Source organism: Schistocerca nitens, chromosome 1 (genome assembly GCF_023898315.1).
Source record: "Schistocerca nitens isolate TAMUIC-IGC-003100 chromosome 1, iqSchNite1.1, whole genome shotgun sequence".
Taxonomy (NCBI): Eukaryota; Metazoa; Arthropoda; class Insecta; order Orthoptera; family Acrididae; genus Schistocerca; species Schistocerca nitens.
In genome coordinates, this window is record NC_064614.1 from 938,765,429 (window position 1) to 938,783,795 (window position 18,367).

Below are 18,367 nucleotides of genomic sequence, written 5' to 3' on the forward strand. Positions count from 1 at the left end.
GTTGTTTAGAAGATGGCCAGCTGAGGGTCTGCACCCAACTTGTCTGCTTGCTAGACGCACTGGACCTACACCTGGAGTTAAGGTCTGTGGTGCGATTTCATATGAAAGCAGAAGCACTCTCATGGTTATCTCACTCAACCTGACTGCAAATTTGTGCATCAATCTGGCGATTCGACCTGGTGTGCTACCATTTATGAGCAGCATTTCATGTGGTGCATTTCAACATGATTGTATTGTATTGTATGTTAACCAGGGACCTAGAAACGCCGGAGAGGCTCCGTCCCCACCACAGCCGCAGTGGTCCACAACCCCACGACGACTACCGCAGTCCACTTCACCCCTCCACCGCCCCACACCGAACCCAGGGTTATTGTGCGGTTCGGCCCCCGGTGGACCCCCCAGGGAACGTCTCACACCAGACGAGTGTAACCCCTATGTTTGCGTTGTAGAGTAATGGTGTACGCGTACGTGGAGAATTTGTTTGCGCAGCAATCGCCGTCATAGTGTAACTGAGGCGGAATAAGGACAACCAGCCCGCATTCGCTTAGGCAGATGGAAAACCGCCTAGAAACAATCCACTGACTGGCCGGCTCACGGGACCTCCGCCGGGCGGATTCGTGCCGGGGACCAGGCGCTCCTTCCCACTCCGGAAAGCCGTACGTTAGACCGCTTGGCTAATCGGTCGGGCTTCAACATGATAACGCTCGCCCACTTGCCGCTACCCAACATGCTCTACAGAGTGTCGACATGTTGCCTAGGCCTACTTGATCACCAGATCTGAGTCGAATCGAGCACAAATGGGACATCACAGGACAACTCCATTGTCACACAACCAGCATTAACTGCCCCTGTTTCGACCGACCGGCCGCGCGGGATTAGCCGAGCGGTCGGGGGCGCTGCATTCACGGACTGTGTGGCTGGTCCCGGCGGAGGTTCGAGTCCTCCCTCGGGCATGGGTGTGTGTGTTTATCCTTAGGATAATTTAGGTCAAGTAGTGTGTAAGCTTAGGGACTGATGACCTTAGCAGTTAACTCCCATAGGATTTCACACACATTTTAACATTTTGTATCGACCGCCCAAGTGCAGCAGGCATGGAACTTTGAAACACGTATGTTGTGCGGCAGCGATGCTGAGGCATTGTAGAATCTCTGACCAGAGCAGTTGCGCTCGACTCGCAGTAGCGAGCAGTCAGTCAGTCTGCAGTAGTCAGTCCTCAGTAGTGCTTGGAGTCTGTCGCTAGCAGTAGCGGAGAGCAGTCGGCGGGCGTGGGCACCGCAATGGTCGAGATTCAGGACAAGGTATAATTTTATTAAATAAATGTTTATGCAGCTTTGCGCTTATCAGATAATGTAAGGTCCACTCATTGTAATTTAACTTTCAAAAATCGCCCCCAATAATAATTTGGATTTAAAAACAAATTTACAAACAATCATTCAAATTCCCTCCATTTCCCTTTAACAAAATTTTTTTTTAAAAAAAAAAAAGGGGCAATTGCAATGTTTTTCCTCCAAGCCGCAGCCAACAATAAGAGCAGAATTTTGACATGCAGTTTTAATAAGGTAAGAAATTTATTCCGAATTCGCACAGGGCAAACACCGACATTTCGGTTTAATTGAGTTTTGGTTATTACTGCAGTTTCATTGTCATGGGATTATCTTACATTTTGTGTGGAGAACTTATACTTGAGTCAGATAGCGAGCTTTCATTTAATTGTCTTTGTCATTAATATTTCTGTGGGAAGGTCACACTTAGCTGTGGCTCCATTTCTAATAAATATTGTCATTTAAAATTTTTGTGGGGAGGTTACACTTGGCGACACCCGGTCCAGGATCGTATTTCGTGAGAATCTTTTGTAAAACAGTCAGATATCTGCTCTTATTTGCTTAAATATAATTATAATTTGGCGCAACGCTTTTACTAATTTGTGACTTTCTTTCCTCAGATCATCGGCAATTCGTTGCTCTGTTGTATTTGAGTGTTGCTTTTTGCATTGTGTTTATTTGTTTTGTGAATAATTGTGACTGTTGTGAAAATGCCGCGAAAAACTATGAATAGTGTATCGCGAGGTATTATGAATGAATTTACCGACTTAAACACTGTGACTGATAGTAATTGTGACAATCCTGCGTTCACCGACAATCAGTGCGTTGCAACCTCTAATGATGATTATTATCTTACTGATGAACAAACGAACTCAATTGTCTCCTCTGTTAATTTGACGACAATTGATAACGCGGGGCGTTCTGTTGGAATGAGCGCTGCCCAGGTTAACACACCCGGTTTGGAAAATTCAAGTAACGTGCAGAGAAATTTTTCTAATGAAAACGGACAATGTACTGAAAGTACGCCGGATTTATTTAATTCCGAAATAGTGTCTGACAGTGTACATCCGACTGACAAACCTTTTTGTACATCTCAGAATAACCAAATGGTTACAGAAAGCGGGACAATTCCAGATCCACCATTAAACAGCACGGAGAATAGAGTAGGTAATAATGGATTGGAACAATTTATGGCAAGATTGCTACAACAACACAGTCAAAATCTTATACAACACTTTAAAGAAGATAACAAACAACTTAGTGAACAGGTCAGACAACAGAGTGAAGATTTCAAACAACTTAGTGAGCAGAACAAACAGTTTAATGAAAAATTAGACAACAATTCGAGACAGCTTAGTGAACAAATTAGAGCCGTTGCCGCACAGTGTCATGACACTAAGGAACAGTTACGCGAGGAAATTGAGGCTTGTTCAAGAAAAAGTAGCGAAGAAATTAGATCGGTTGCTCAAGAATTAAGGGATATGCAAACAACTACAACAGAAACACTTAGAGCGGAAATTAGCGCAGTCGCTAAACAATGCTCTGAAAAAGCTACACAATTACGGGACGAATTTAAAGCAATGACAATAGAACTTTCACGCACAATGGATGAAAAGATTGACGCGAAATTCGAACAACAGAACACTCAAATTAACGAACGTCTTAGTCTTCACATACAAAACAGTGATACGCGTTTCCGCAAATTTATTGATGATCAAAATAAAGTAAAACGTCAAGTAATGGAAACAATCACTGCTCAGAGACAGGAAGACAAACGTAAAATGTTTGCGAAGGCAAAAACGTATATAGACAACAATATTGCTACAGTGTCCGACGAAATTAATACCGTCAAACAGTTGAACGCGGAATTAGGTGATGAGATTTCTGACCTTAAATCGAAAACAGATACACACACAGCAGATATTCAATCAGTGACCGATAGACTCGAACAATTAGAATTAACACAGGATTCCGATGTCGTCAAAGCTGACGTTAAAAAACTGAACGAAACTACACGTAATTTGCAAAAACAGATTAATGCGTCCGACTCTAAAAATGATGATCAGGCAAAAATACTGACTGAAAAATATAATGAATTGGCCAGTCGTATTGATGCTATTGAAAGTACTAATGACAGCAAATCAGACGACATTTCACCGGTTTCATTTAGTCAAACAACTGAATTTCAAAATTTACAGCAAACAATTAATGAAATCGATTCGTCTAATAACACGTTGCGTAGAAAACTGTCAAGTTTACAGCAGGAAGTAACACAGATGAAAAATATTTCGGTTAATAACGCATCACAGCAGACGCCGCTTTGCGAACATTTGTCAGATTCGCGCAACGCGTGCAATTTGGGTAATCTACAAAGAGCACCCGACTTTGATTCCGAACAATCACAGTTCAACAGATTCTCTTACAACCATGAACCTGTTCCATCACACAGAGACGATAATTTCGATTACAAACATTTTCTGTCAGTGAGAAAGTTTAAAATATTTAAAAACGACAGAACACAGATTCACCCGCTAGATTGGATCCAACAATTTAGCTTTGCTTTTCCACCGACTTGGCCTGTAACGCACAAACTGGAATTTATTTGCAGCTTCCTGGAAGGCGAACCGGCAACTCGTATGAGGCCGATCGCGAGACAATGTTATTCAGTAGAGGAATTTCAGAATGCTTTTCTGTCAGCGTACTGGTCGAAGACGACACAGCGCGGAATTAAAGATCAGTTAATTAGTTTACCAAATTATGAAAACTCCAATTTTCCCAGTGTGACGCAATTTTTTGAGCACATGGTGCAACAAAATCAGTACCTAAGTGAACCATACAGTGAATCTGCACTGATACAATTATGCATTTCTAAACTACCAAGGTCATTAAGAGTGTCACTCCTAACGGGTCAGCAAAAAGAAAACATTTCGGCATTCAGAGATCTGCTGCAGCTTTTAGAAGTGCAGCAATCTGATTATTCTTTTGTAAACAAAAATTTTTCATATAACAACCAAGGCCAACAAACGTACAGCAATTACGGTCAGTCACGTAATTTCAATAGTAGAAGTAATAGACGTTTTAGGAATGACAACCGACCGAACTTTAATAACAGGCAAAATTCTCATTATCAACATAATCAAAAATTTCAGCAACAGGAACCACCTTTTAGTAACAATAAACGTTTTCCACCACAACAGCGTGAAAGTCAACCGGTTAACATACCTAACCAACAATGGAATGCACAAGGTCAACCCAACTTTAATGTTTCGCCGCGTGAACGTATAGTCCCAGATTCAACAAATAGTAACGCACGGCAGCAAGGAAACAACTATGTACAAAGAAGACAGTATTTCAATTCCTATCGCAATGCACCGTATAGGAATGACTATTACGATAGACGTAAAAACGATGAGCACAATTTTCAGCGTACATCTAACAACAGTCGGTCATACCAACAGCAAAATTATCCACAAGAACCTATTCTCATGAATGAACCCGACAGTAGGTATCATCCAGAGCGTAACACGTCTGGAAGAAGTAATAGAACGGTTCAAATTGTAGAAATGCCACATCCTTCTAATAATAATAACACGTCAGATAGAATCTGACTAGATACTGTACAGGACGCATCTTCAAATAACACAAGCACTACTTTCGACACGCAAAATGTTGTTCACGAAAATGTAATTACGTTTGACGACATCAGAGACACTCTTTTGCAGGAAAAACCAGTTATTCAGAAAACTATTTCACATCCTGTCATCGAAGTTAAAATAGGTTCATCGAAATTTTCAGCAGTAATTGATTCCGGATCACCTATGTCAGTCATTAATGAGGAAACTTTCAACGAGTGCAACAAAGAGAATATTTATCCTACATTTCCTTTAGGCAAAACGAAAGTGAAAGGAGCAGTATCGAGTAAAGGAGTGGATGTGAAATTACAGACGCATTTATCATTTTGTATTGGAGGTCATACTTTTCACTCAAATTTTTGGATTGTTCCCTTGTTGACAACAGACGTAATTTTAGGTACTAATTTTCTCGTACAACACGACGCAGTGGTTGACTTTCAAAATTCTTATTTAATGTTGAAGGACGAAAATGTGCAATTGGCTTTAGAATTTCAGCACTCATTATCATCAGAAGAGGAAACAATTAATTGTACAGAGGTCATTTCAGTATTGCGTAACATAGACTGTAATCCCACATTGTTCACGGATACGTACGTACATAACTATAACACTCCAGACGAAACTGACTACGACGTAATGCAAATGATTTCTGATAAAGTTAAACAAAGCAGTGCAAATACAGACGACGAACGAACGCAATTACATAAAATTCTTTTACAACAAGCTCCAGTTTTCGACAACATTCCTGGTACTATGTCCGGCTTTATGTACGAATTTCAAGTCAAACAGCACGACACATTTAAAGCAAAGTATTATCCCATTCCATATATCCACAGAGAACAAGTTAAAAAAGAATTGCAGGATATGCTCGATCAAGGAATTATTGAACCAGCAGTTAGCCCGTACATAAACCCGCTGCATATTGTTAAGAAAAAAGATGGCTCACTTCGTCTCGTACTTGATTCACGTCATATTAATGACATTATTATTGATGAAACAGATCGACCACAGACATTAGAAGAACTACTACAGAAATTTCACGGTACAGCTATTTATTCCACATTAGATTTGAAATCGGGATTTTGGCAAATACAACTTCATCCGAATTGCAGAAAGTATACAGCTTTTCTCTGTTTTGGCGACTGTTATCAATTTTGTAAATTACCGTTCGGCCTAACTATTTCTTCTGCTGCTTTTATTCGCGGTTTGAATACAATACTTCCGACAGAACTTAAAGACAGAATTACGACGTACGTAGACGACATTCTTATTGCAGAAGCTAACTGGTCTGAACATAATCTGATTTTAGAACGACTATTGCAAACTTTCCATGCACAAGGACTTACAGTTAACCTCAGTAAATCGCATTTTGGTAAAACTTCTATAAAATTTCTTGGACACGTAATTTCAGCAGAAGGCATTGCGCCTGATCCGGAAAAACTTCAAGCTCTACGTGACATTACTGTTCCGACGACGAAGAAACAACTACGCAGTTTTTTGGGCTTAATTAACTTTTTTCGCAAATTTATTCATCACTCTGCTTTAGACACGCCTAGACTATGCAAATTAACGGGTAAAAATACTATTTGGTCATGGGATAAGCAAGCACATTCTGAATTCGTGAACTTGAAACATGCTTTGTTGAATGCTCCACTTTTATCGCACCCAGATCTTACCAGGAATTTTTCCATTGCCACCGACAGTTCCAACACCGCTTTAGGCGTACACATTTTTCAGGAAATTGAAGAAGATGGCTCAACAGTAATCAAAAACATCGCATTTGCAAGCCGCATTTTGTCACCTGCTGAACGAAATTATTCCGTTACAGAATTGGAAACGTTATGTGTTGTATGGGCTTTCACAAGATTTAGGCACTTTCTTTATGGCAGACATACCACCGTATACACAGACCACAGAGCGATTCAATTTTTACTTTCAGCTAAATTTACTCACGACAGGTTAAGTAGATGGAAACTTTATTTACAGGAGTTTAATTTTACGATTGTTCACATTCCCGGCACACAAAATGTTGTAGCAGACGCACTTTCTCGTTCTCTCAGCAACAATCAGCAAGACATAGCAACCAACTTCTGCAAAGCAAATTTCAGTGTCATGTACATTCAGCAAGTAGCATTTGAAAATTTTATTTCCTCGTCATTACAGGACATAGCACGAGAGCAAAGCAAAGACAATGTGTGGAAAGAAATTAAACACCTTTGGCAAGATAAGAATAATGTTACGATTAGGAACCACTACACTGTACGCAATGACATTCTGTTTCGCCGCTCTCATCCTGACAGCAACAATTGGTTATTATGCATTCCTGACGAACTGATTAACAAATTAATATGGTACACGCATTTAAGCTACGCACATTACGGAGCCAGAAAATGTTTTCTTATACTGAGACAGAACTGTTATTTTTCAAACATGGAAAAACGTATACGACGAGTTTTAGCGTCATGTAAAATTTGCCAGAAAGCTAAGTCTGACACCACTTCACACATTCCTCCATTATATCCCATTGTACCTGTTAAATTAAGACATATGGCCGCAGTAGACATTTTTGGTCCAATTCCGAGAACTAATAGAGGTTTTTGCTACATCTTTGTCGCTGTTGAACTCACTTCAAAATTTGTTACCTTCACTCCGTTACGCAAAGCTACTGCTAAAACTGTTTCGAAAGCATTTGTAAAGCATTTTCTATTTCATGTAGGGCATGTGAAGAGAGTAATTTCAGATAATGGATCACAATTTCGTTCTGCTATATGGACACGCATGTTACGAGCTAGAAACATTTCTCCGATTTATATATCCAAGTACCACGCTTCTTCGAACCCTTGTGAACGATTAATGAAAGAAATTGGCAAACTGTGTAGAATATACTGCCACAAAAGACATGTTAATTGGGACACACACATACACTCATTCCAAGATGTAATTAATTCCATTCCAAATGAATCCACTATGCTACCTCCGTCTGTTATACTGAAGAACGTTGAACCACCAAACAAAATCAAAGAATTAGTAACATTTCCTACATCTCGTCGATTACGACACCACGAAATAATTGATATTGCGCTGAACAACATCAAACGTGCCGCAGAGCGCCGGAGAAGACAGCAAAAACAGGTTTGTAGACACCGAGACTTTCACGTTGGACAGAAGATATTAGTACGTACACACTATTTATCCAGCAAATTAAAAGGTAAGTGCAGTAAATTTGAACTTCTATACGCAGGTCCATATCGGATTCGCAGCATTCCTCACCCCAATGTTGTACACGTCGAAACTCTGAGAACCAGAAAATCGAAAGGCAACCATCATGTGTCAAACATTAAACCCTTTATCGAATGAAACCACTTTACGATGTAACATGCTATGAGGCCGTTTACACATTTTATGACCACTTATGCAATTATATTCACATTACTAATTACTGATGATTATCGTATTTTTTCTTGGCAAGTGCCCGGCAAGGTAAGGTTAGCAGGTCGCTCTTCTTGTCGTTACACATCAGACCGTGCATTTTTTCAGATGAACTTACGCATTATATGAATAATTATGCAATTCTCTATAATGACGCATTAATTTTATCAAATTCTCTCTCCATTGAAGTCTTTAATTATCGCATCTATTAACTACACTACATATAAGCTGAACACAACGAATGTCACATTTTGTCTTTCTTATGTATGTACGATTGTTTTCATGTTTTGTTTGTATGCACTGTGAACTAGTTAAGGTATAACACACCATTTGACTTTGACATTTTGCCTTGTGATATCTCAACATCGTGACTGTTTTACATTTTCCTTTTTTGCTGCTGCATTACGATATTTTCTGTACACTTTTTGCCTTTAAACACTGTCTGTGCTTTGAGATATTACGTTTTCTGTCATGTTATGTTGTATGCTTAATTGAGTCACCATTAACCAGTCACTATTTAATGGGTATATGATTTAAATGCAAGACATTAATCTTTGTTCATCAATTTCAGAAATAAATGATGCGTACAGGAAATGAATTAAACAGAAGTGGGAATTTCACCTATGGAATAAACGAAAGAAGATGCAATAAGCTAATGAGGACGAGTAAATGAATCAGAATTAACAAGCATTAACCAGAATATATTATACACATCGCAGAATAGCAGTCTTAACTAATTTTTTCTTTCAGAATACAAAGCGATTGATGCAAGCTGTCAGACAGAACTACACATTTTAGTTTTAAGTGATGAAATATGCTAGGGATTAGGAATAGTTGTGTGATGAATAATGAAATGATTTTTGCAGATGATAATGAATACTGATAATGAACAATGATGAAGAATATGGTACTATGAATAATGAAGTTTTTGTTTACAGGTGATGATAATGATGGAGTTATGATGATATGAATAATGAAGTTTTTCTTTACAGATGAGGATAATGTTGAAGTTATGTATTTATGCTATGTAGTTATTTAAGTATTTGTTGCAGTTTACTTTGACAGCAGGTGTTATATTGCGTAGTAGGATGACTGAAGGTTTTGGAAAGGACAGCTATGGAACACATTTTTTATACACATTTCACTACCTGTTAATTCGAAGTTCACTACTTTTCAGCATAGTCTGCGTTTCTTCTTTCAGCTCAATAATCCATTTTGTATTTTTCTTTCAGGAGAAGCTTTTTATGATACTTACTAAACTTGTTACTTATTATACCTGTTCTAGTACTTGCATTTTTCTTACCCACTTGTGTCTATCATTTATAAATGTGATAACCTTGCTACAGCTGACTCATGACGAATGACGTTACACAATCTTTTCATTTATAGGAACAACCTAGAAGCAATTTTTTCTCTTATTTCTTCTTGCTTTCCCTTATAATTACCCAAAGCAATGCATTGCTAGCAGAAAAAACAAAATGTATTAACAGTCCCAGATAATATCACTAGTTTATGATAATTCTGAATAACACTGATCAGCTCTGAATAGTATGTCACTTGAATAATGACTTCTTAATGATACCAAAACATAATTGCCACTATCTATTGTAATGAGAGTACTTATTATGCCCATGCTTATTAATGCTACTAATGTTTTGTACTATTCAATACTTGCTGGCCACTGAGTGCCCATAATTAATGTAACTTATAATGCCCATGCTTATTAATGCTACTAATGTTTTATACTATTCAATACTTGCTGGCCACTGAGTGCCCATAATTAATGTAACTTATAATGCCCATGCTTATTAATGCTACTAATGTTTTGTACTATTCAATACTTGCTGGCCACTGAGTGCCCATAATTAAGGTAACTTATAATGCCCATGCCTATTAATGCTATGACTGTAATTAACTGATTTTTCTAATAATGATTTCTTAATGATATGAAGAATACTGAATGATGAATAATGTTTTATACTATTCAATACTTGCTGGCCACTGAGTGCCCATAATTAATGTAATTACTTATTATGCCCATGATTATTAAGGCTATGACTGTAATTAACTGATTTTTAATAATGATTTCTTAATGATATGAAGAATACTGAATGATGAATAATGTTTTATACTATTCAATACTTGCTGGCCACTGAGTGCCAATAATTAATGTAACTTAACGTTTTGTTAGTGTTTTCAATGATGACTTCCCATATTAATACTGAATGATGATAAATATTTTGTACTAATCGAAAGTTGCTAGGCCACTGAGTGTTAATAGTTACTTGTAAATATGTCATTTGAATGAGGAAAAATGTTTTGTAATACTCAATACTTGATGGCGATTGATTACCACTCTTGTCTTTAAATTAATTAATGAACATTTTTCTGTAATACTACATTCATGGTACAGAAATGTTCAATGACTAGAGTATGGATGCCGCAAACTACTTATGTGATCACCTATTAAGGCTTGTCTGTTAGTTAATGTCCTTTAACTTCTGAGCTAACTACCCTGAATTATTGTAATATCCATTTGTCCTATACATCCTCCTAATCATGGAGCACTATATTTGGTTTTTGCACTAATTCTACGTTGGTGTGCCGCCTCTTAAAAGCGTGGTGTTGACACGACATGCTGTCCACCACTGTAGGCGAAGAAATTACTTATGTAATCACTAATCAAGACTTTGTTATGGAGCAATGTGTGCTGCCTCTTAAGAGCGTGGTGTTGACACGACATGCTGTCCACCACCGTAAGCGATGAAGACGTTATTCTGGTCCCACTGTTTGGTGTACCTGGTATACTGCCAAATGATAGTATGGAATAATACTACGACGTTTCACTGTCTTGATACGCTGATAAATACTTCTGGGAACGGAACTGCAGATTGTATCACTTAGTTGTGATTCTGTGGAAAGATATGGACTTTCAGTGCAGCTATGTGCAAACTAAAGTGCTACAACCATGATGCAATCCTTCCTTTCCTATCCTAATAGTGAAAATCATTTTTTTACTAACACCATTTATGTTCATGGCATATACATTTTTTCTCGATTTGTTGAACTCTAGTGCGAGTACACTTGTGTCACTTGTCGACATGATTTTTGCCATTTGTTGTCAAAATACTAAAGACATTTTCGATTTGTTTTGAAGTGCAGTATGTGTGCACTCTTGTCATCTATATTGTATATACTTTTTGTGATTTGATGATTTTTTCTACTCTTGCGTTTATTTGTTATAAAAATGTTCAAAAGTTTTCAGTGCATGTGCACTTATGTGAATATGTTTTCAACTGAACTACAGTGCCTGTGCACTCTTCTCAATTTTCGATATGATTTGTGTTCATTCTGTATACCTTTTATGATTTATGTCATTTGTTACTCTTGTATATACATTTCGTCTTTTACTGATATGTTCTCCACTGCAGTGCATGTGCACTCATGACACTTGTCAACATGATTTTGTTCTGAACATGCTACAGAATCTTACAGTGCGTGTACACTTTGTTATTTGTCAAATAACTTGTATATACATACGCTCTCTACTCATTGTACTTATATTTTGTCTTGTCTGTAATGTTTTGTAATCGGTGCATGCGCACAACATTTAATTCATGTGATACACCTAAATATTTTGTAAATGTTAATTAATTAAAAGAAAAATTTGTTACGATGGCAAGTCCAAATGACTCACCATCGCTGCCAAATTTTTGCCCCCCCAGTGGAGGGTTATGAAACACGTATGTTGTGCGGCAGCGATGCTGAGGCATTGTAGAATCTCTGACCAGAGCAGTTGCGCTCGACTCGCAGTAGCGAGCAGTCAGTCAGTCTGCAGTAGTCAGTCCTCAGTAGTGCTTGGAGTCTGTCGCTAGCAGTAGCGGAGAGCAGTCGGCGGGCGTGGGCACCGCAATGGTCGAGATTCAGGACAAGGTATAATTTTATTAAATAAATGTTTATGCAGCTTTGCGCTTATCAGATAATGTAAGGTCCACTCATTGTAATTTAACTTTCAAAAATCGCCCCCAATAATAATTTGGATTTAAAAACAAATTTACAAACAATCATTCAAATTCCCTCCATTTCCCTTTAACAACATTTTTTTTTAAAAAAAAAAAAGGGGCAATTGCAATGTTTTTCCTCCAAGCCGCAGCCAACAATAAGAGCAGAATTTTGACATGCAGTTTTAATAAGGTAAGAAATTTATTCCGAATTCGCACAGGGCAAACACCGACATTTCGGTTTAATTGAGTTTTGGTTATTACTGCAGTTTCATTGTCATGGGATTATCTTACATTTTGTGTGGAGAACTTATACTTGAGTCAGATAGCGAGCTTTCATTTAATTGTCTTTGTCATTAATATTTCTGTGGGAAGGTCACACTTAGCTGTGGCTCCATTTCTAATAAATATTGTCATTTAAAATTTTTGTGGGGAGGTTACAACTTCAACCCGCAAACTGACGTCTCGCACCCGTACAGCACATCGCACGCACGTTTACTTGCTTGCATTCAACATTCTGACGGCTACACCGGTTATTAATGTAGCAGTATTTCACATTTCCAATGGCTCACCTGGCGCTTACCTTAACCTGCGATTCTGCTGTGTTAATGACTTAAAAATTTTCGTAGACAAATCCGTTCCCGAAATTTCGTTACTCTACATTAATTATTTTGTGGCGTTGCAATTTTTTTCCGTCAGTGTATGAGGCGTAGGAGCTGCTGTGGTGACGTCAGTACGTGTTGTTACAGGCGAGGACGTCGCGCAAGGGGAAGAGCCGGTGTCCACGTCGCTGCACCGGCCTATCAGCAAGAGCGCCACGCCCTCTCCCGTGGTGGGCGGCGCCGCCTCGCGCAAGAACTCCACCAGCCTCAGCGTCGCCGGCGACTTCGCCGCCGCAGCCGGCGACGGCGACGACTCCAAGCTGCGGCCGGGCCTCTCGCCTCTCGGGGTAAGCCGCCCCGCGGCGCCAGTGTTAACGTATTGACTTAATCAGATGAAGCAATATGGCTCCAGGGACTTTTTCAAGTCTCAAACCTGTACCGTGTATAGATGTAGAATTAATAGAGGAATCAGAATTTGCGCTAAGGCCAGGATATGAATCTTTGTCTGCTGCTCAGTAGGCAGGTGCGCTAACCACTACGCCACCCTGGCACAGTGGCTTTGCTCAACTGCATGGACTACCCTAGCATGCCTCCCTCTTTAATCCAATTCCCATTCAAGCCTCAGCCCACTTGGTATTCCCCCTAAGCTCCAACAGCATTGAAGCATTTCGTTCGACGCTCAGGTGCTGTTCCAATACAGCTATAGAACCTCTGAACCAAATTTGGGGTTCAAGTCTCCATGTAAGTTTTTATGTCTCTACAATTACACTACTGGCCATTAAAATTGCTACACCACGAAGATGACGTGCTACAGACGCGAAATTTAACCGACAGGAAGAAGTAGCTGTGATATGCAAATGATTAGCTTTTCAGAGCATTCACACAAGTTTGGCGCCGATGGTGAGACCTACAACGTGCTGACATGAGGAAAGTTTCCAACCGATTTCTCATACACAAACAGCAGTTGACCGTCGTTGGCTGGTGAAACGTTGTTGTGATGCCTCGTGTAAGGAGGAGAAATGTGTACCATCACGTTTCCGACTTTGATAAAGGTCGGATTGTAGCCTATCGCGATTGCGGTTTATCGTATCGCGACATTGCTGCTCGCGTTGGTCGAGACTGTTAGCAGAGAATGGAATCGGTGGGTTCAGGAGGGTAATACGGAACGCCGTGCTGGATCCCAACGGCCTCGTATCACTAGCAGTCGAGATGACAAGCATCGTATCCGCATGGCTGTAACGGATCGTGCAGCCACGTCTCGATGCCTGAGTCAACAGATGGGGACGTTTGCAAGACAACAACCATCTGCACGAACAGTTCGACGACGTTTGCAGCAGCATGGACTATCAGCTCGGAGACAGTGGCTGCGGTTACCCTTGATGCTGCATCACAGACAGGAGCGCCTGCGATGGTGTACTCAACGACGAAACTCGGTTCACGAATGGCAAAACGTAATTTTTTTCGGACGAATCCAGGTTCTGTTTACAGCATCATGATGGTCGCATCCGTGTTTCGCGACATCGAGGTGAACGCACATTGGAAGCGCGTATTTGTCATCGCCGTACTGGCGTACCACCCGGCGTGATGGTATGGGGTACCATTGGTTACACGTTTCAATCATCTCTTGTTCGCATTGATGACACTTTGAACAGTGGACGTTACATTTCAGATGTGTTACGACCCGTGGCTACCCTTCATTCGATCCCTGCGAAACCCTACAGTTCAGCAGGATAATGCACGACCGCATGCTGCAGGTCCTGTACGGGCCTTTCTGGATACAGAAAATGTTCGACTGGTGCCCTGGTCAGCACATTCTCCAGATCTCTCACCAATTGAAAACGTCTGGTCAATGGTGGGCGAGCAACTTGCTCGTCACAATACGCCTGTCACTACTCTTGATGAACTGTGGTATCGTGTTGAAGCTGCATGGGCAGCTGTACCTGTACACGCCATCCAAGCTCTGTTTGACTCAATGCCCAGGCGTATCAAGGCCGTTATTACGGCCAGAGGCGGTTGTTCTGGGTACTGATTTCTCAGGATCTATGCACCCAAATTGCTTGAAAATGTAATCACATGTCATTTCTAGTATAATATATTTGTCCAATGAATACCCGTTTATCTTCTGCATTTCTTCTTCGTGTAGCAATTTTAATGTCCAGCAGTGTAGTATGTCCAAGGACTCCCTTTAGCTCTCTATAAAATGTATCTTTCAATGTTTCCTTCAGCCACTTCGGTAGGTGCATAGCATTGATATACAGTGATATTTCGCACATTTGTTCCAAAGCGTGCAGTTAATAGCCTTTCTGACACTGGTTTCCATTCCATTCTGCGTCTTTAGCAATTTTTAGACAGTAAGAGACCTACACCGTTCCTCTGCAATGCATCTTCACCTTTCCGACCTGCATACAACAGCACTCCTACATTTGTGTTTCAGTTTCTCCAGATTCTGGCCACCTTAGTTCACTTAGACCAAATACACTGAAGAACCAAAGAAATTGGTACACCCGCCCAATATCGTGTAGGGCCCGTGCGAGCTCGCAGAAGTGCCGCAGCACGACGTCCCATGGACTCGAGTAATGTCTGAAGTAGTGCTGGAGGGAATTGACACCATGAATCGTGCAGGGCTGTCCATAAATCCGTAACAATACGAGGGCGTGGAGATCTCTTGTGAACGGCACGTTGCAAGGCATCCCAGATTTGCTCAATAATATTCATATCTGGGGAATTTGGTGGTCAGCAGAAGTGTTTAAACTCAGGAGAGAGTTCCAGTACCCACTCTTTAGCAATTGTGGACGTGTGGGGATGTCACTTTGTCCTGCTGGAATTGCCCAAGTCCATCGGATGCACAATGGACATGTATAGATGCAGGTGATCAGACAGGGTGTTTACGTACGCGTGTCACCTATCAGAGTCGTATCTAGACGTATCAGGGGTCCCATATCACTCCAACTACGCGTCCCACACCATTACAGAGCCTCCACCAGCTTGAACAGTCCGTGCTGACATGCAGGGCCCATGGATTCATGAGGTTGTCTCCATACCCGTGCACGTCCATCCGCGCGATACAGTTTGAAACAGTTCGACCGGGCGGCATGTTTCCAGTCATCGACAGTCCTATGTTGGTGTTCACGGGCCCAGGCGAGGCGTAAAGATTTATGCCGTGCAGTCATCAAGGGTACACGACTGCAGTAATTTGCGGAAGGGTTGCGCTTCTGTCACGCTGAACACCTCTCTTCAGTCGTTGTTGATCCTGTTCTTGCAGCATCTTTTCCCGGCCGCAGCGATGTCGGAAATTTGATGTTTTACCAGATTCCTGATATTCACGGTACACTCGTGAAATGGTCGTACTGGAAAATCCCCACTTCATCCCTCCCTCGGAGATGTTGTGTCCCATCCCTCGTGCGGCGACTATAAAACTACGTTGAAACTCATTTAAATCTTGATAAACTGCCATTTTAGCAGCTGCGCCAGACATTTGTCTTATCTTCTTGAGCACTTCAGTGTATGTCCAATGTATAGTTCTCCATCTCCCTTTCTAACTGTCTTAACCTTCCGCCTCTCTCAGTGTTCTTACATTCCAAAATCCAATACCGGTTTTCCTTTTCAGACCAAAGGTCATATCCTTAAGATCCATGCGGCTGTTTCTCATTTCAGTTTCTGTGATTTGGATTTTTTGGTGGTGCACGTTAACTAACAGCTTTCGAGTGCGGCTGGTCCCGGCGGAGGTTAGAGTCCTCCCTCGGGCATGGTTGTGTGTGTTTGTCCTTAGGATAATTTAGGTTAAGTAGTGTGTAAGCTTAGGGACTGATGACCTTAGCAGTTAAGTCCCATAAGATTTCACACACATTTGAACAGCTCCCGAATGTCCTTGTCGGGCTACCACCTAATGGCCTTAACACCTGCCATGGTTTTATTCCAGGGCCTTACCCCTCAGATAGCTGGTCTTCATCTCGACTACAGAACGCTATCTGTCACTCGGCAGTGAGGACTGTATGCATCACCGTTAACCTGGTTACTAAGGATCCTCCGCCGCTCACATTAGACGACTGCACGTACTGCCACACGATAACAGAGAGGAAAAGGAAACGATAGGATACTAGACGAGACCTTCTGAGCCACAGTTTCTCTGGATCCTCAGTGGAGATCTCCCTAGCTTGAGAGACTCAGCGGCAGTTACTCTACTACCGCTATCCCTCTCCACTTCATTGGAACATACAAACCCCTCGTCCACGGACAGTGTTCCCTTAAGGTGATGTTTCCTCAGGGAGGGGGGGGGGGGCAGTGTTGCCAGCTCTGAACCCCCCCCCCTTTTTTTTTTAATGGGGCTTAAAATTTTTTGAAGATATAGGGAAATTTTTGGAAGCTATTTCATGTATACACCCCTAGTGTCTCTCCTACGTGTCGCTGGCGAATGTTCTCTAATTTAATTTTCGCAATGTGTCGCTGGAGTCAGCCCATAAAAATAGCACTCGTCACGTCTTTTATGCTACGCCCAGTGTCGGGGAAAACGTTGGTTTGTTTTACGTTACAAATAAAATTATTTTGAAGACAGAATTTTACGCGCCGTTTCCATAAAGCAGTCGATAATCAGTCTAATACGATATTCGTTTTAGCGATATGCGTTAACCGGAACAGTAAAGCACGCAGCGAGAACACCGCCCTGGCCCGCGCTCAGTGCCACCGCCAAGCGACAGCTCGTCTACCGGTTATTCTTCGCGTTTTACTGTCCCTGATAATTTTTCATCGCTGTATCGAATGGACACGTAAAATTCCGCTTTGAAAATATTTTGTTTGTAACTGGAAACAGCCGGCCCCTGTGACCGAACGGCTCTAGGCGCTTCAATCCGGAACCGCGCTGTTGCTACAGTCGCAGGTTCAAATCCTGCCTCGGGCATGGATGTGTGTGATGTCCTTAGGTTTGTTACGTTTAAGTAGTTCTAAGTCTAGGGGGCTGACGACCTCAGATGTTAAGTCCCATAGTGCCTAGAGCCATTTGAACCATTAACTGGAAACAAACCCTCGCTTTCTCACGACATTGGGCGGCTCACGAAAGACGTGAAGAGCTCTTTTTTTTTTTTTTTTTTTTTTTTTTTTTTTTTTTTTTTTTTTTTTTTTGGCTGACTCCAGCTCCAGCTATACATTTCAAAAACTGGACTGCTAATGTCTACCAAACCAGCAGAGAAGATGCACTGACGACCCTTAGGAGAGACACCATATATAGGGTGAAGAAAAATTCGCTCAGTCGTACTAAGCAGACGGATTCCTCACATACTAGCAATACAAAAATGTCTCTCTCTAAATTTCATCCTGCACATATTTTGGACAGTAAGTGGACGATAAAGATTGGAAATCTGGCAACACTGTAATCACGTGTAGAGTAA

At 41.0% G+C, this 18,367-nt stretch overlaps 1 protein-coding gene across 1 annotated transcript in view; it reads left to right on the top strand.

Annotated features, from left to right (window-relative positions):
- LOC126194010 (uncharacterized) overlaps nucleotides 1–18,367 on the top strand; it is a 595,904-nt gene that overhangs the window by 541,722 nt on the left and 35,815 nt on the right. The window contains exon 5 of the mRNA XM_049932733.1: nucleotides 13,134–13,333. Within this exon, the coding sequence (XP_049788690.1) occupies nucleotides 13,134–13,333 (200 nt within the window). The remainder of the gene's footprint in view (nucleotides 1–13,133; nucleotides 13,334–18,367) is intronic.